Source organism: Podarcis raffonei, chromosome 2 (genome assembly GCF_027172205.1).
Source record: "Podarcis raffonei isolate rPodRaf1 chromosome 2, rPodRaf1.pri, whole genome shotgun sequence".
Classification (NCBI taxonomy): Eukaryota; Metazoa; Chordata; class Lepidosauria; order Squamata; family Lacertidae; genus Podarcis; species Podarcis raffonei.
In genome coordinates this window covers 6,117,662-6,136,798 of record NC_070603.1, presented here as the reverse complement: position 1 = coordinate 6,136,798, position 19,137 = coordinate 6,117,662, and the positions used below count along the sequence as shown (strand labels likewise).

General features: G+C 45.3%; 1 protein-coding gene across 8 annotated transcripts; it reads left to right on the top strand.

Annotated features, from left to right (window-relative positions):
* Positions 1–16: 16 nt before the first annotated feature.
* NACA (nascent polypeptide associated complex subunit alpha) lies at positions 17–18,937 on the top strand. 8 transcript variants are annotated; one of them, XM_053371799.1, is made up of 11 exons: positions 17–152; positions 1,770–1,841; positions 4,561–4,677; positions 6,661–6,741; positions 7,819–11,184; positions 13,494–13,579; positions 14,734–14,811; positions 15,470–15,616; positions 16,130–16,258; positions 17,709–17,831; positions 18,816–18,937. In XM_053371799.1, the coding sequence occupies exons 2-11, from the start codon at positions 1,772–1,774 to the stop codon at positions 18,828–18,830; spliced, it is 4,212 nt and encodes a 1,403-aa protein (XP_053227774.1). In that variant the 5' UTR covers positions 17–152; positions 1,770–1,771; the 3' UTR covers positions 18,831–18,937. The 8 variants fall into 8 exon arrangements, with proteins under 8 accessions (XP_053227774.1, XP_053227767.1, XP_053227783.1 ...); XM_053371792.1 differs by having other exon boundaries at positions 18–152; positions 4,546–4,677; XM_053371828.1 differs by having other exon boundaries at positions 25–152; positions 4,546–4,677; positions 8,473–11,184.
* The last annotated feature ends 200 nt before the right edge of the window (positions 18,938–19,137 follow it).

Below are 19,137 nucleotides of genomic sequence, written 5' to 3'. Positions count from 1 at the left end.
GCAGCGGCGAGAGGAGCGCACGGAACCATAGAACAGCGCACGGGGCAGCCCCGCGGGGACCCGGAAGCTATTCCTGCTCGGACAGGAAGTCGCCCTCCCTCCGCCTCTCGCTCTCTTTCTGCCTCCATCTTGCGCCCGGCTCGTCCTGTACAGTAAGTTCCCCCCGTCTGAATCCGTCGCCATCCTCCTCGGCGAGCCCCTGACAGGGCAGACGGGAAGCTCCCGAAGACGGGGAGGCCTCGGGCCGCTCAGGGGCTTAAAGCGGGGAAAGATGCGGCGTTGGCGGGCGGGTCGAGCCCAGGGCTCCGGGGCCGAGCGACGGTTCCGCGAATAGGCCGCTGCGCCCGAGTTGTAGGGCCTCGGCGGGCCTTCGGGAAAGGCTTTCCGCTCGTAGGGAAACGGGGGCAGGAGGCCCTGAAGGGAAGGACTACTGGGAGGGAGAGCCGAGGGGGACAGAAAGACATTTTGGAGGGAGACCCGGCTCTCTCCACTCGACCCTCACCCGTGGAGCTTGGAGGTCGACGCCTGGAGGACCCTGGGCCGCTCCTGCCACCTTGCCACCCCCCTCCCCACTTGAAAAGGGGTGTCACTCTTGGCAGCAGGGGAAGCGGGGCTCCGGCCTTCCGCTCAGAGGAGGTGCTCTCATAGCGCTCCTCCAAGAAGGGTAGTTGCTGTTCAGGAGGGTTCCAGGAAGGTTGGCATTGAGTGGGTTGGTGGCTGTGCGTGTTGGGGCACAGGCTTAAGCGCCTGGTGAAATGAAGGGAGCTGAGGTCTGTCCCACCTTAAGCTATTTCTGTTGGGATGCATATTATGCCTGTCAAGGAGGAAGTGCACGGGTTAGGAAGCTCCCGCATGAGAGTGAATGGAAGATCTCGCTGTATCCATAGATTGGGTACATGACGGTTGTAGGGTGGAGTTGTAGCAAAGCAAATACAGTCATACCTTGGGTTGAGTAGCTTCGGGATGAATATTTTCGGGTTGCGCTCTGCGGCGACCCGGAAGTAACGGAGCGCGTTACTTCCGGGTTTCGCCACATGCGCAGACGCTCAAAATGATGTCATGCGCAGAAGCAGTGACACACGCAGTCACGTTACATTCGCTTCAGGGTGCGAATGGGGCTCCGGAACAGATCCCCTTCGCATCCAGAGGTACCACTGTAGGTGCCTTGCTGGATCAGACCAAAGGCCTACCTAAGCCTGTGCTCTTTTTCCAACAGTAGCCAACCAGATTTTTGGGGGGGGGATCCTACAGGCCTTTTCTGTTTCTCACCATAGTCTGTGATGCTGCCATTGAACATGGATGGTTAATTTAGGTATCATGGCTGACAGTAATAATGCCAATCTTGCTTGCCATACAACTTGGTTAGGTGAGGGTAGAAGGGAATAAAAGCTTTTAACCCATTGGTAAACATCCAGGGATGAAAGTTGATTATGGATACAGAAGTTGGGCAGATCTCCTGCAGTTGTATCAATAGTCCTTCAGTGGATATGGTTTTCTATGCATTTAGTACAGAAATCGGGGCTGGTGAAAGTTAAGTAATTTGACAGACAAAAGTTTTTAAATGCATGTATTTTTTTTGTCTGTGTGACTGCCTAGAACAAATTGTGCTTGGCAGCAGTGTTCATTCTCTAGGAAGTGATTCAATTTGTTCATATGTAGCTTGCCATGATATTCTGATTGTAGAGAAGCAAGATTTTGGTTAGATACCCTGTAATGATTTACACTAATTCTCTAGAAAAATTGACTGAATTTTACTTCCCTTCTCCCAGAAATGCCTGGTGAAGCCACAGAAACTGTTCCAGCAACAGAACATGAGCTGCCACAGCCTCATGCTGAGACAGGTTAGTGCCTTGGATGACTAATACACTTTCAGAAAGGATCCTGAAACTCGTCCAGTCAGCCAGTTTAACAAGGCAGGTAAAACCATTTGTGAAGGGTAGAACTTGCAAATAATTGAGGGCTATTGTGGCAGAGTGGCTAAGAGTCTAGGACTGCAGTCTTGCACATTTACCAGGGAATAAGTCCTATTGAACTCAGTAGGGCTTCATTTGAGTAGACGTGCATAGAAATGCATGGTAAAAGAGGTCATGTGTAAGTTGCACTTTAAAAAGCTTGGTTCGAGTCTTACACCTGCCATGAGCTTTCTGTGTAGCCTTCGAAAAGCCAATATCTGAGATACTATATCTCTAAACTTCAGCCCCCCATCTGCAGCATGGGGATAATAATCCTGGCTGGCCTTACAATGTTACTGTAAGGATTAATGAGACAATGTGTGGAAAATACTTGGAACTTGCCATATAAACGTTATCATGACTTTGAAGAAATTGAGATAAATACTTTGAAATTGTCCTCTTGTGCTCTTACCACGTTTAGTCTCCTCCACGTTGGATGAGTTGCATGGTCTCTCTCTCGAACATGGCAGTAGCATGCTTGACGTGAATCACAAGCTGGATAAACACTGCTATCCCACCACATTTTGAAGGTTTTTAGACTACAAAATGCTAAAACTACTAACAACAGCTTCTGATTTTTGTGTGTATGCTAACATTGGGTGATTACTAGATGAAACATTAGAGAAATGAGGATCTTAACCTAGGTCAAATTCTAGATACTTGCTTAATGACTTGGGAAGGTTTTCTTCTTTTTGGCCTTTTGTGCTGGAGTAAACTCTGTGTGTTTTAAAGGATCTGTACATGGTTTGTTTCCCAATCATGCTTCCACGTTAACAAATGGCTTGATGTGTAAGAATTCTTCAGGAAGAAGGAGGCAGGTGGCTTAGTAAGAACCAAAGGATACAACCTCTTCATATTTCTAAACCTGTGTGAGACAGTTGGGAATTAGAATGTTAAGCTTATGATCATCCATCATTACTTTGTGACACATGTTTCTTTTTTTGCAAATTTTGCAAATTGGTATTGACCACTGTTTAAGGTTGGAGAGGTGGTGACTCTGGTGTGACTGAAATGGGGACCTCAAGACTAGAAGGAATTTTAATCTGTTTATTTGAAACCTGCTAGATGTCAAGTGGATAACTTTCTAATCCACTCACTAACACTGCCTATCTTAAGCACAGAGCAGGGAATCATTGTTTTGTGACTGCAAGCCAAAAGATTACAACATACTTTGGCATTTACCAAGCATCCTGAACTTGGCAATAACACAGCTGATGGATGTGTTGGCTGTGAAAGTGCGTCATTCTAGTGGAGTAGAATTTTCAGCTGATAGTGCATTTAAAGATTATATTCTGAAGTGTGTGTTTGTGCGCACGTGCATCCTTCTTACTTGGGACATGCTAACTCTAAACCTTCCCTGTGTATTGTGTCTCCAATTATCTGTCTTGAAGGTATCATGGATGCTGGTTAGCAGAGAACCAGGTCTCCTTGTATGCTACATTTCTGCCTTGCCGCTTAGGGAACACTGCATGACTTTGTGACGGGGTCTCTCCTATACACACACCTACGCATGGGGATGCTGTACACTGCATGACTGGTAAATGCAATGACTTCTGTCCAAGGGGTGTGAGAGTTTCTCTTAGACAGGGAGGAAACGCACAAGTTCGGTTGGATAAATAAATGGAGCTGTATAGAATGGAGCAGTTTTTCTCTGAAGCAAACAGAAAATGTCTGCCTGTCCATATTGTGGATGTCGTGGTGTTGAATAGCCTACCAAATCTTAGCAAAGTCTGCACTGGTTTTAAGCTTTTATTCTGGCCCTTTAGAGAGTTATGCCAAGGCACCTGTGTTGCAGAGAAGAGATGGCTGTAAGTGCCAGTGTTGATATTGGCAAAGTGTGTGACACACTAGACAGAATTCTGTGAGGAGATTGTTGGGGCACAGCAAATAGATTTTGCTTGGCTCCAGTCAAGCTTTGCTGCTGGTTCTTGGATCTAAGAAGTGGCAAAGAAGATACACAGCAGCTTTTCCAGAGCCACCCACACTGAATGTAGAAGCAAGATAGGAGGAGACAGAAGAACTGATACAACTAGTTCTAAATCCAGTACATCATCCATTCTTGTTCATATTTACCACAGTCTGGTGCATGAATATGTCCTTCTGCCCTCAAAGGCACTGGCTACTAATGTGATGCAAACAGGAAGATTTTTAACTGCTTCCTCTGCTAGTGGTAGCTACATTAAAAAACCAAAAACCTGTACTGACTTCCATCCGTTTTATCCCATTATGAAGTGGTTGCATGCATGACCACTGTGACGCAGTAAACTTGGCCCAGATCGGCTTTTGATACATCAGTACTAACATTCAGAAGCTGATGTCAGCTGAGTTACGACTGTCAGGGTGATGACACCAAATCCTCATGATGGCTAGGAACATAACTTAAATTGCCAGTTTCCTCTCCGGAGTAGATTATCCCTATAAGGCTTCATACATTAAGGTTTTTATTAGTCCTGGTGCCATTTGTCTCTGGGCTGCTGAGGATAACTCACATCTTTCCCCAATTTTGGATGCTACTGATTGCTAATCACCTCATGAGGCATGTGCAGACTGTTGGGTTTCCTGAGTGGTATCTGAACAGTTGACACTATTTCAGTAACTCTACCCCCAGTTCCTGGGGTCCCCATGGAAGTGATGCAGACAACTGAGGAGTCCAAACCAGTTGCCACCAAGAATCCTGAGGTGGCAGGCAAGGGTTCTCAGGCTGGGACTGCTCTGGAGCCATCAGGTAGGTTTCAAGTTAAAACAGCAAGATGGGGTTGAAATCACTTCATTTTAATTTTTAAAATGATTTTTTTTTATTTTAAAAAACCCTATAATGAATCAGGGCTCCCAAACTGCCAGCTTTGTTTCAGCTGAGATCTTGTTTCCTGCTGGTGAAAGAAATAAGTAAATGTAGATACTTGAAACATATATTTCTGCTGATTAAATACACTACTGCAAGAGTTAACAACTGTTAAGTATGGTATGCAGGTCTTCCTAAGAAGGCGTTTCTATGGTTTGCTTGTGATGTCCCTGGGTGTACTACTTGTGGTATATAATTTACAGTAGACCTAGGGGAAATGTCATATCTCAGTGATTCCAAGTTTCAGATGATGACAATGATTTATTACTGCTTTTTTGCGGGACGGGGGATGGTGAGCCACCATAAAGGTTGAACCAAGGGTCAGCAACCTTTTTCAGCCTTGGGCCGGTCCACCGTCCCTCAGACCATGTGGTGGGCCGGATATATTTTGAGGGGGGGAAATGAACGAATTCCTATGCCCTACAAATAACCCAGAGATGCATTTTAAATAAAAGCACACATTCTACTCATGTAAAAACATGCTGATTCCAGGACTGTCCGTGGGCCGGATTGAGAAGGCGATTGGGCCGCATCTGGCCCAAGGGCCTTAGGTTGCCTACCCCTTTAGAATGACTATTAGTTTGAATGCCTGCACTTTGATGGTACTCTTTTAGGCTAGATCATGTTTTATCTAAAATGTCATAGTTTAATTTTAAGAAATAGTTCAGCTTTCTTAGCATGAATCTTATAACTTTCTGGTTACATGTAGTTCTTGCCCCTTCCTTGTTTAACTTTTTTTTGGGGGGGGGGGTGAGAGAGAGAATCTTCATTCCATTCTCTTGCTCTCCCATTGTATACCTATTTTCCCAAGAACTGATGCACAGCAGTGGGTAGCTGTAGACAAGCGACCATTTAAAGTTCAGTGACCAACACACATTATATAGTGATTCCTTTGCCTTCTTTTCTTCATCTGCTTAGTAGAAACATGACCTAGAATCTACAGTTAAGGACTGTTTAGTAACTCATTCATGAGAGACAATTATGATTATTGAAGCCAGCTCGCTCATTGAACTGAGGCTTCTAGCATTCTTACTGGAAAGCTTGGAAACAAGGAAAATCTTGAAGTAGTGAATTGGTGTTAGTGTAGTCTGAGCACTTGCTCAATCTGGCATTTACATCACCTTTCTGCTATATCTGTGCCTTGAATTCTGGTTGTCCCAGTCCTGCTATGAAGTGATGCAGCCCACGATTTGAGGGAATTCTCTCAGCATTTTTTACTCATCTGCTCGTCTAGCTGATGAGTACAAAAAAGGGACCCTTGATCCCCTCAGAATCTTTTATCATGTTGTATTATAACCATTTTGTTTTTTACTGCCCTTATGAAGGTCAATCCCAGTGTTGCGGAAGTAGCTCTTAAATTCCTCTTTCTGGAATTCTAAGATCCTTCTGCTTAAATTGCATGTGATAGCGGACTTCTGTCCCATGCAGTCAACATTAATATAACGTGCTGGGCTCCTCTTCCCTGCATGATCTCACTGAGCGGTGTGCTTCTGGCTTCATTTAAAGCAGTTTATGCTCATCAGAGTAGACTTGCAGACATTCCTAGAGCAGCTACCTACTCTTAGGCCACACATATAATTTAAGATTAGTTAATCCACCATTTAATGCTTTGATGAAAGATCACTGAGTGACTCATGCTTTAAAAGTTTGGGTGGATGCTAGCTGTGTAAGTTGTAGCTTGCATGTCCCATTTAGGTTTGAATTATGCCAAGCCTGAAGTTGAAGGCATCTTAGTTCAGGGATAGACAGTTCCCAGTAGACTTAATTTGTCATTTTGACTAAGTCAAGAGAATGGAACCTTCTAGGTGGTTCTAGCCCCAAGCTTATTGGTTTGTCGTTAATAACCTATTGCTCTTGCTCATTTAGCTCCTGCCACTCCAAACCCTTTTGCTGGTGCTTCTGAAGCACCTGCAGCCTGTTTTTCTCAGCTTCCTATTCAAGCACCAGGTATTTGCTGTTAGTCCCTATGTATGTCTCCTTAACAACATTTTGCTGTGTTGTGTTGATGCAGTTACATTAACCATAATATTTAGCAAAAAAAGACTTGGTTAAAGTAGTTAAAGTCACACTCCTGAGTTCTATTCTTCAGCTGACATAGATCATATACAGGTTACTGTGTAGAATACAAACTTCTCTCTGGAGTTAGCAAAGTTAGTAATGTAAGGAAATGTATTATGGACTGATCTGCCATCTAGATTACCAGAGGGAGGGTTTGATTTTTTTTTCTGTGGGTGCTTGCTGTTGACAGGCACCCAGAATTGGTGTGAAAAGTTCTGTGGTACCTTGCATTGCTGTCCCAATATCTGTTTCAAAGAATACTGGCATTTTGTGGTTCCCGGGATGCCAGTGGCTACACCTTGAAATTACATGTGACTTGTATGAAGATCTTGCTTTAATCGCCCCTCTTTATACATTGGCCTAACCTCAGGGTAGGTGAAAAATCATGTTCCCAAGCTTCATTTCTGCAACCAGATTAACTTGGGTCATATAGGAGTCATTTCCATTTAAATGGAACATGTACTACAAAGCAGTTTTCAAGCGGCGGCAGACTGGTATATTGTCCTTTTCAAATCTGTGTACCTGGACACAACATGGAAGTTAAATGTCAGCACTTGTAAGACTTTGCAACTTGTTTCTTGAACTAGCTGTTTTCTCCTCTATAATTGAGTTTCTATTGATAGCATGTGTTGAGGGTGCCCAACCAGATATCTGGATAATAGAGTTGGATATGTAGTGAGACATCCAGTGAGAGTGGTGACAAGTATGTCGGGCTTGCCTGTGCACTGTCACGTGTTTTCAAAAGACTTGATCCTGCACATGTCCTCCAGCGGAATATTGGCACTATACAAAGAGCCTTGGTTGATGGGGTGGGGCATACAAACACTGTGATACTTTTTTCTGACAGCGGCTACAGCAATTTCTACCTCACAGGTAACTGAGATGCATTTCCATGTGGGTGGCTGTAGATAATTCATTTTTTCTTCTCCATGTTTTCATCATTGATTCACTTTTTCTCTCCTTTAGCTGCTGTTTCCGGCTCCTCTGTATCTAGCGCTGCCCACCCTCCCTCTTCATCCCATGATGCTAACTCCCCCCTTGCTGGACTCTGTCCTTCCAGCACTCCACTAGCACCTACTGACCTTGCTGCCTCACCTGGGCAGCTTTTCTCCTTTGTGGCTCCTCCTCCCTCCTCCTCCCCAATGTCAGTCTCTCCTGGCTCAGCCTTGCCTTCTAGTGTCCCAGCTGTGGTGACCCAGATTGCTTCCTCTCCCCTGAAGCCTCCGGATCTGGCTGATGCTGCACAAAAAGTTAGCTCCTTCTCTCCCAGCATTGCCGTAGGGCCTGCAGCTTCTGCCCCAGTCTCAATAATTTCCTCTGGGTCTCTTAGTTCAGCTCATCCAGCTACCCCTGTGAGCCCACCACTGGCAACATCTGCAGGCCCAGTTCCTCAGGTGCCATCGTGTCCTATTCCAGCTCCCTTCATTCTCCCAGTTGCTCCTGTTTCTCCTCCTCTGGTCCTTGGACCCACTGTTCTCCCTGTGGTATCAAGCACAGTTCCTCTCAGCTCTCCTGTCAGTCCCACAGTCCCAAAGCCTCATATCACTATGATATCGCCTGCTTCTCCTTCTAGACCCAATAATTCTGTTACAGCACCTCTTTCTCCTCTACCCTTTGCAGTGACTACTCAAGGCCCTGCAGCCTCTCCAGTGCCAGCATCTAGTCCTGTGGCACCCCCAGGGCCACCTGTGGGATCTGCTTGCCACCCTGTGACTCCTCCTTTGGCACCTATAGCTGGCCCTGCAGCACCTGCTTCCTGCCCCTTAGCTTCTGTGTTGTGCCCTGGTGCCCCTCCTTTGTCCCCAGCAGTGCCTGCTCCTAGACAACTGATACCTGCAGGGCCACCTGTGAAACCTGCTTCTGGGCCTGCGGCTCCTGTTTTGGCACCTGTTTCTGGCCCTGCATTTGTGGCTCCAGCAGGGCCTGCTCATGCACCCCTGCTACCTGCAGGGCCATCTGTGAAACCTGCTTCTGCTTCTTGTCCCGTATCACCTGTTTCTAAGTCTGTGACTCCTGTTTTGACACCTGTTTCTGGTTCTGTTTCCCCTCCTGTGTCCCAAGGAGTACCTGCCCCTATTCTGTTGGCACCTGCAGTACCAACAGTGAAACGTGAATCTCCTGCACCTACTTCTGGCCCTCTAACCTCAGCTCTGCCTGTTTCTCAGCCTGTGGCCCCTGTTCTGGCTCCTCCTTCTGCCGCTGTAACCCCAGCAGGGCCTGCTTCTAGTCCTGTGACTCCTCCTTTGGCTACTGCTTCAGGACCTATATCTTCTGATGCTCCAGTAGGAGTCGTTCCTCAACCACTGGCACCCGCAGCTTCTCCTTTGCCACCAGCTTCTGATCCTGTGGCTCCTCCTCCTGGCCCTGTGACTCTAGGGGCATCTGCCTCTAGTCCCATGGCTCCTCCTTTGCCGCCTCCTTCTGGATGTGCAACTCCTCCTATAGTTGCATCAGACATTGCTTCTAAGCCACAAGCACTTGCAGTGCTGCCTGTGAAACCACCACCTCCATCAGCACCTGCACCTGGTCCTTTAACCACAGCAGGGCCTGCTTCTAGTCCTTCGGCACCCCCTCCTGGACCTGTGGCCCCAGCAGGGTCTCTTCCTAGATCATTGGTATCTGCAGTGCCACCTGTGAAACCCGATTCCCCTTCAGTTTCTGCTTCTAGCTCTGTGGCCCCAGGAGGACCTCCCCCTAGACCTGGGGCACCTCTTGCCGAAGCTGTGCCTCCTCCTTTGGCACCTGTTTCTGGCTCCATAACCACTCCTGTGGTTGCAAAAGCACCTGCATCCAAACAAGTGGCACCTACAGTTCCACCTATGGCATCTACTGCTTCTTGCCCTGTGGCTTTTCATCCCATGACTCCTCTTCTGGCACCTGTCTCTGTTCCTGGGGTTGCTTCCTGTCCCTTGGCCTCAGCAGGGCCGGTTCCTATGGCCCCAACAGAAGTGCCTGTATCTAGTCCTGTCACCCCAGCAGGGCCTGCATCTAGTCCTTTGATCCCTACTTCTGGACCTGAGGCCCCAGCAGTGGTCCCTCCTAGACCACTTCCCTCCACAGGGCCACCTCTGAAACCTGCTTCTGGACCTGTGGTTCCTCCTTTGGTGCCCCCATCTGGGTCTTTGGCACATCCTGCAGTACCAGAAGGGGTTGCTTCTAAGCCAGTGCCACCTGTGAAACCTACTTCACCTTTGTCACCTACTTCTGGTCCTGTTTCCCCAGCAGGGACCCTTCCTAAGCCACTGGCCCCCACAGGCTCAGCAATGAAACCTCCTTCATCCCAGCCTGTGGCTCCTCCTCTGGCACCTCCTGTGGGCCCAGCAGGGCTTGTTTCTAAGCCAGTGCCTCCTGAAAAACCTGCATCTCCTTTGACACCTACACCTGGCCCTGTGGCCCCAGCAGGGCCTCCTTCTGGTCCTACACCTGCCCCTGTAACTCCTCTTGTGGCCCCAACAGTGCCTGCTCCTACCCCTTTGGCACCCGCAGTGCCTGTTGCAAAGCCTGCTTCTCCTTTGGCAGCTGCACCTGAGCCCGTAGTTCCCCCTGTATCCCCAGGTGTGCCTGCCTCTAGCCCTGTACCCTCAACAGCTCCCTCAGTGGCCCCTCCAGTTCTCCCTGTAACTTCTGCAGCTGGCCCCAAAGGCCCTTCTGTAGACTCCTCTGTATCTGTGACCCCCACTGCTTCCCCTAAGTCTCCCGTTGTTTCTGCTTCTGGCTCAGGAGCCTCCCCAGTGTCACCTGTTGTCTCTGCTCCTGGCACTGTGGCCACCACTTCCCCACTGGCTGCTTCTACATCCTCTGCCACCCCGAGCACTCCTGCCCCTCTTTCTCTGGTGACCCCTGCCTCTGCTGTCCCTTTTGGCTCTGCTGCCTTGCCCTTGGATGTGACCCAGGTCCCTGTCAGCTCTGCTGGGGATAAGGCACCTCCACAAAAAACAACACCTTTGCCTCTTGCACCTGCTGATCTTTCTGTTTCTGCCACAGCTACAAGCAGTCTCACTCAGCCTGATTCCCCTGTGCCACCTCCTACTTCCCCTGTAAAAAAGCTAACTCCCTCTGCTGTGCTTCCTAAGCCATCACCAGTTTCACCTGCATCTGGTCTAGCATCTGAAGTGCCACCCAAACCCCCCACCCCTGTCCCTGCTGTCATTGAAGACGACGAGTTGCCGCCCTTGATCCCTCCAGAGGTGCCTGCTGGGGAGCAACCTCTGCAGCCAATCCTGGTGGATTTCTCTCCCAAACAAGCTGTGGCCCTTGCTGAGGCCCCAGCAACTGCTCCTCCTGCTCCTCTTCCTCCTCCTGCCAAACAGCCTGTCCTGAAGAATGATAAGGGTATTTGCCTCCTTGGTTTGCTGTGTGCATGGATATCACAGACTGCTCACTGAATACTAACCTGTCTGTATGGGCAAGGGGTCCCAAGTTTCCTCCCTTGGGCTCCTAGCTTTGTTTGTTAGTCTAGAAAAGTAGTATTTAGAAGTGAAGCCAAAGTAAGTCCAAGCTGAGCTGTAACCAGTTGTGGTCAGAGCCAATTGAAAACTCCTTTTGTGTTGGAATCGAGACTTGTGCACAAGAATGTACGGCACAAATGAGAGAGTCACTTCACATGCTCAGCATGTTGTGAATGTCTTATTGAGGGTGTGACATCAATGTTGCCTTGGCTGGTATTTCTGGAATAGCACTAACCTAGAAACCCTAATCACAGCTTTGTTTTCTGTAGCACTGTAGCTGTCCTCTGTCTCCAATCCTAGTACTTGGCTTGTGATTGGACATCTAGTACATCTTGTTAATTAAAAGTGCTTTAAGTGAGATGTTCATAGATTTAGCATGTGTTGCCAACTCTTGTTTAATGTTTTATCCAGACTCTGGAAGAAATTGCAGTGTCCACTATCCACTTCAGTTGTGCTTTGTCTGTATTTGTACTTGCACTGGGGGATGGGGTTACACAGAAATGTATTTTTTTATGTTGGCAGTAGTTCTCTATTAAAGACATATTAAACAAGATGCATGCTATTTGTTAAAATCAAACATCTGCCTAAATTCAAGAATAAGTGAGGCTTTGCCTAGCTACCAGTGTGGTCTGGTGCATATACAGTGGAACCTCTGTTTTCAAACGTAATCTGTTCCAGAAGTCCATTCAACTTACAAAACGTTCAAAAATCAAAGGGCTGTCAGCAAAGTGAATGGTAAAAATGGAAAAACACTGCAGAAGCCATTTGACTTCTGAGGCGCATTCGAAAATGGAAGCATTCACTTCTGGGTTTTCGGTGTTTGGCTTCCGAAACGTTCAAAAACTGAGGTTCCACTGTATTGGGAAAGATGCTAGAGTATTACATAAACTAGAATTAGCTGAGTTCATTGGCAAGTGAGAAAATATTTGTACTTGTTCTAGGAAATGTGTTCTATTGGTCAGTCATTTTTTCCCTCCCATTTACATCACGGTCACTTAGTCCTAAAAGGACAAGGGTGGTTATCATTCAAAAAGACAGCGGTGAACTTCATTCTAGGTTCTTGAGGTGAAGCATATCCGGGCCTGAACTGAGTTTTTAAAATCTGTGTTGTTTTGTTATTTTAAAAAGCTGAGGAATTAGCAAAGTTAAATTGAATCATTGGGAATGTGCTATGGGCTCCTCCACTTCCACCTCCCCCCCCCTCCCCTCCCCCGCCATTGGGCATTCTACTTCCTTTCCATGTTTTGCAATAACTACAGTTTGCCATGACACCCAGCACATTATAAAGACCCATCATCTCATAACTATCCTGACTAACCCTACTTAGAGATAGCCCAATTAAGACATAATCACAAATCATGGAAGGGAAAGACATAACTGCAGAGAGTATGCAAGTCTGCAACACATTCCTAATCTCAAGCCATTGAATTAAGCCAGAGCTCAGCTGCCAATTCTCCTACATGTAGAAGTGGTATCTCAATCCTAAAAATGCAAGCAAGATCCTTCCCCCAGGAACTTTTCTCTTCATACACTACAACTAATATTAGCATGCCTAGAATACCCACACTTTCCCAGATATTTGTTTTTAGCTGGAACTCTTAAAACTTTTTAAAAGTCCTTTTGCCTCACCTTTTCCCATACACACAGACCTGTTTCTAGTAGTAATATCTGAAGGCAGTGACCTGAATTAATCTTTGAAAGAGCTAGTGTTTTATATGCACTGTCTTGAAGCCCAGGCTGAGCAAAGCTCAAAGCACCTCTATTGCTGCAAATATTATAGCCAATAATAATAATAATAATAATTTATTGTTTATACCCTGCCCATCTGGCTGGGTTTCCCCAGCCACTCTGGGCGGCTTCCAACAAAATATTAAAATACAATGGCCTGTTAAACATTTTTTTAAAAAATGATAATATAAAGCACTTCCATTCCAAAGTCATTTGTCTGTAGGTTGCATTCTTTCTGTGTTGTTTGCTTTGCTACCTGTATTGGGAATAAATGCCTCTGCCACTAGATAATTGTGACTTTTCTGGATTGGTATGAGTTTTTTGATGTGCATTATCACAATAAAAAGGAGATAAAATCTGCATGATCAAGTTGGCAAAGCCTTTCATGTTTCCCCTGGGCTTCTCTGCCACACCCAGCTGAAGCCAAAATGGAAAAAAAAGGATTGCACACATTTGTATTTGCAGGGTCTGGAACAGAATCTGACAGCGATGAGTCAGTGCCAGAACTTGAAGAACATGACCCTACGCATGCCACAACACATCGGACAGAGGTGAGAAGCAAATAACGGGGCTGCATTTAATTGGCATCCGGGGCAGGGCCACAAAACCTGTGACATTGAAGAGCTACCAATGTGCAAAAAACCACACACCAGGATGCTTAACACACCATTTACTGTGTGTGCTTTGTTCAGCCACACATACTTTAACAAGCATCCTTGTCCTAGGATGGTTTGCCTTCTGACCAGTAGGTAGTGAGTACACAGTCTGAAATTCTGTGTTTAAAATCCCAAGTTTGAAAAAGCAAACAAAGAAGCAAATTACACAAGAATAAGAAACAGCAAGTATTGTTAAATGTACACTTTTTTACAATTCTCAGTAATTTTTATTCAATCTGGATTATAATTGAAATAGTGAAAGGCAAGAGGAAAGTTGTTGTGGTGAAAAAGCTCGCAAAGTCTACAGTTTGTAACATCTTATGATGGATTGAAGGGCATTGTAAGAGCAAAACATTTCATGTCCTACTGAGACATAGAAACAGCAAAGACTATTCCTTTGTATTTTGAAAATATAAAAGGAAGCAATTACTGAATTATGCTGGACTTATTTTCAAAATATGGAGAACAGCCATTGCTGTGAGATCTTTGGGTTTTCCTATTGTTCCAGCCTTTTCTCTGGATAGTAAGCCTTTTGGTTTTGCTTAATCCAAATTGAATAACAATTGTGAAGAGTGCCAAAGCTTGCTCACTACTTAGCACTGTTTTATTTGCAATGTTACTCTACTGCGGTTTTTGAATCTTATTCTATATCTGGTCATCAGTTAAGATTGCTTCTGTAAGGAACATAGGTTTTGGTTGGTGAGTCTCCAGGGGAAGAGAATTCTAACATCATGGGACAACCACAAGGAACACCTTTCTGTGTGCTCTTGTGGTCCTAACTTGGCACATAGATAATGTACTTCAGTATATGAATTTATGCTAGTACATGGGAGTGGAGTGATTTCTTTGGCATGCTTTGCAAATACCTGGCCCTCCCTGCTTGGATTTGGAGGACTTGTAGGGTAGATGGGCATGAGCATATAAATCTGTTCTCTCGTTTCCATTATAGAAAGAGGGCACAATAAATCTTCAGTCAGAAAATGTATTTGGGGAGGGGGACTTTCTTCTGCGCATCCCTTTAACTCCATTTTGGGTCTTTTTATTTGCAGCTTGCAGCAGCAGCTGAAATAGATGAAGAACCAGTTAGCAAAGCCAAACAGAGTCGGAGTGAAAAGAAAGCACGGAAGGTAAAATGAAGTTGATTGGAAATGACTGATGTTTTGCTGATTCAGCCTGGGGAGGCAATAGCTACTCAAACATTTTATCCCCAATTACTTACCTATAATCATTTTAGCATACTCCTTGGGATGTTCTTCCAGAACCTATTTTATTGCAACCAGCAAAAGGGATTGATCTATGTGCCTATTTGTTCTTTCTCTGAAATGTTACCCTTCATTCACAGAAGCAGCGAAGGAGGAGAGAAATAACTCAAGGGAAACTACATAGTTAAGCATGGCCCATTCCTCTAGGCTTTTCTCCCAACCCTGTTCATAAACTACAAAAACAAACGTGCATCCCCCAAACGCACAAAGTAATTGGTTGAACTTTTTGGTTGGTTGGGGGGGGGTTGTATTTTGAGAAGTTTTATTTTGAGTAAGTATTCTGTAAGAGTTAGTGACACAGCTAGGAATGGACACTAGTTCTGGTTTTGCTTTTGGGGAAAGGCTTTTTGTTTTGTTAATCAAATGAGGAAAAAATGCCTGCTGCACTACTGGAGTAGCTTTAGCACCGTTAGAAAGACTTTCTATAAACCAAAGAGCCGTGTTCTTGCCATGACTCATTTAGCTCTCATACTCGGTGGCTGCTTCCCCCAACCCAAAAAATTATTTCTCCTTTGCTTTTAAGGCAATGTCTAAGCTTGGCCTTCGTCAAGTCACAGGTGTAACCAGGGTTACAATCCGGAAATCCAAGAACATCCTGTTTGTCATCACCAAGCCAGATGTCTACAAAAGTCCTGCATCAGATACCTATATAGTATTCGGTGAAGCAAAGGTAAGCTAAGCTCAGGAATGTCTAACTAGACTTTGGGGCCTTGCAATTGGAAGAACAGGACAGTTGCACTATGTACTGTATTTTTTGCTCTATAAGACTCACTTTTTCCCTCCTAAAAAGTAAGGGGAAATGTGTGTGCATCTTATGGAGCGAATGCAGGCTGCACAGCTATCCCAGAAGCCAGAACAGCAAGAGAGGTTGCTGCTTTCACTGCACAGCAATCCCTCTTGCTGTTCTGGCTTCTGAGATTTAGAATATTTTTTCCTCCTCCAAAAACTAGGTGCGTCTTGTGGTCTGGTGCATCTTATAGAGCGATAAATACGGTAGTTTCTCTGCCACTGGAATGGGAGAAGAGTTCTAAAATTGGAGTGGGAAGCGGGGGGTCTATATCTGGAAATGCTGGTTGTTCTTGTCAGTAGTGCTTGCAGAGGCCTCCATTCTGTTCTGTGTTGCTTGCTTACTTCAGTTGCAACAGCCTCACTGACCTCTCTCTTTCTCACCCATCTCTAACAGATTGAAGATCTCTCGCAGCAAGCACAGCTGGCTGCTGCAGAGAAATTCAAAGTGCAAGGAGAAGCCGTTTCAAACATTCAGGAAAACACACAGACTCCCACTGTACAAGAGGAGAGTGAAGAGGAAGAGGTATGCCACATACTTTCTGTATAAGTAATTTCAGCCTTGAAACTGGCACTCATGGCCAACTCAGAGCTGTTGGTCTTTTTAATGTCTGCCTTGGTGAATGAGACAGGAAGAGCTTCTCCTGCTGATCAGGAGTTTCTTGATTTCTGATGTGTGGGGAGAGTATGGTTCTTCGGGTGGGTGTGAAGGGTACAGCTCAGTGCTCCATGTGGTCTCATTATTGTTAGTGCCCCTATTGGGCAGCCTGCACTAACCAACCAACACCCTGCCTTCGTCTTGTGAGCTTTCAGCTTCCTTCGTCTCTGCAGGTGCATACCAAACAGATTGCATATTTCATTGAAGTTTTCTCCTTTTAAAATCCCTACAAGTGCCTCAGTGGCCTTCAACACACAAAACTCCAAGCCATGATTTGTTTCTCCAAAGGTTGATTTGTTTTCCAGCTCTTCTTGATTTGTGCCTTTGTTTGGGATGGAGTGGCCAGACCATCCATGGTTAAGGCATAATTGTAAGTTCCCACATAATGCCATAACCCAACAATAAACTGTGGCTTCAGATTATGGTTTGCTTATAGTGGACAGAGTTCTCACATTATGCTAAGCCATGGATTGATAAACTGTTGCTCATTATGCTAAGACATGGATTAATAAACCATAATTCAGCATTATATGCAAATCAGGCTAGTGTGAAAACAATGCACATGCCCAACTTTTTCTCACCTCCTGCAGTCATGGAGAGTTGTCATGCACTCAGTCTCTTGTTTACCATCATCCCAGCTTCCTGTTTGAATTTGGGGAGGGGAACTTGATCATATTCCCAATGAGCAATCTACTTAGGGTCTCCTGCCCCCAAACTATTGTAATTGGTGTCACTTATAGAAATAATAGAGCCAGCTGCTCTCTTCTCCCAGATATTGGCAGGTAGCAGGAGTGACATGGGCACTGAGGATGCATTTTTGATACAAACATTCTATTAATGATCATGGATGTCTTACACAGAATACCAGTGACTATAATTGTACTTGCACTGGACTTAGAAAACTTCCTCTTGTGGAATGAACTGGCATACATTTAGCTGCCTAACAGGCAGGGGCAGTTGTCAAAAGAAATTCATTACCATTCCAGGCTTGCATTTTATTGGGTCTTTGGTGTGGGCAGACACGGAGCCCAAATCAAGCTGTGGGGTTAGAGTTCTAAGCATATGTAGAGAGCACACTCACTTGCCTGTCTGTTTCAATCTATTCTTCCTTTCTATTTGAAAGAGCAGGTGAGTTTTTCAAGTTTACCAGGGACTCTTTAACAATAATTTGGGGTTCCCTGTGCCTGCTTTATCTTGCGGCTTTTGTAAACCTTAGGTTGAATGGATCCTTAACTTTTAAGGATCCATGCCATTTCTCTCCGACTTGGCAGAAAAGGGCTTGAACAACTGTCCTGAGACATTATCTTTCCCCATCCAGGTTGACGAGACTGGTGTCGAGGTGAAAGACATCGAATTAGTGATGTCCCAAGCGAATGTTTCCCGGGCAAAAGCCGTTCGTGCCCTGAAGAACAACAGTAACGATATTGTAAACGCTATTATGGTAAGTTCCTGCTTGAGTGACATTTATCATAGGGCCCATGGACCCAGAGCCTGGAGAACAGATGGCAAAAAGTTCATGGCCATTTTATGTCATCACTTCACCACCAGATTAATCCATTTCTTGGAAATGCACTGTTTTCTATCTCTTGCCCCACTGCAGCTGCTTTTCATCAGTGACTATAACATTTAACTACCTCTCAGCATTGAAAGGATGCCTGGAAAAGTCAAATGCAACACAATGCATTTTAACACCTATGTTTTCAAGTATATCTAAACATAGCTTAATATTTACTAAGATTCGTTTGCAACAGTGTGCCTTGGACAACTGGATTTACAGATGACATTTACTATGAAACGGTTTTTCCAGTGATATTTTTTTATTGTGATCTTGAGCAGGGTATATGTATGTTGAACAATGTAACATCAGCAACTGCTTATAGGCATGTGTGGGTCAGTGGGTACTGTACACAAAACTGCTCTAGTGCGTAAGATCAGATGTATCAGATATACCCTACAAACAGATTTAACTGCCATGGTTTAGCTTTGCAAAATTTCTGAGAAGTGTCTGGTTGGTGTCAGTTGGCTTCTTCACAGAAATGCAGTTCCCAAGGTTCCAGGAGGCAGGACGAATCTTCTCAGTGGAAACCACTTGAAACATCTAGTGCAGATTTGTCTGTCCTTTGGGAACATAAATGCATCAGTTCTCAATGTTATATCCTAGGCAACTACTTGGGAACCAGGCACTTTTTTGCCTGTCCTCATCTGATTACTTTATCTTGCTGCTAGAGTTACGCCTGCTATGTTCTGCATCCTCTCCATCTTAAATCTCAGGCAGCCATAACAATAGCCCCCCAAGGTCATCTGGCTGTGCAGGATAGATGAAGAGTCGGTCAGTTTCCCAATGGTAAAATACCCAGCACTTCCACATCCCATCACCTATGGGAAAACAGTTTCTAATTCTCTTTTTTTCTGTTTTTCCCCCCAGGAGTTGACGATGTAGCCACCCAGGAAGGGGAACTTTTTGGTTGTTTCAGAGGAGAGTAAATTGCAGCTGAATTAAATTTGTACTATTTCTATCAATTAATAAAAGTTGTGGTTTCAAAGGTTTCACACATCTTTTTCTTAGTTGTCAACAACACATTCAATTACTCAAATTGAAACAATTAGTTGTGCTTTATGATCCTGGTGCCAGCATGCTCCCATTACCGTATTTTTCGCCCCATAGGACGCACCTAGTTTTTTTGGGAGGGGGGGAATAAAGAAAAAAAATTATTTCCCCCCCAGCCCCCAGAACAAGCTGCTATCCG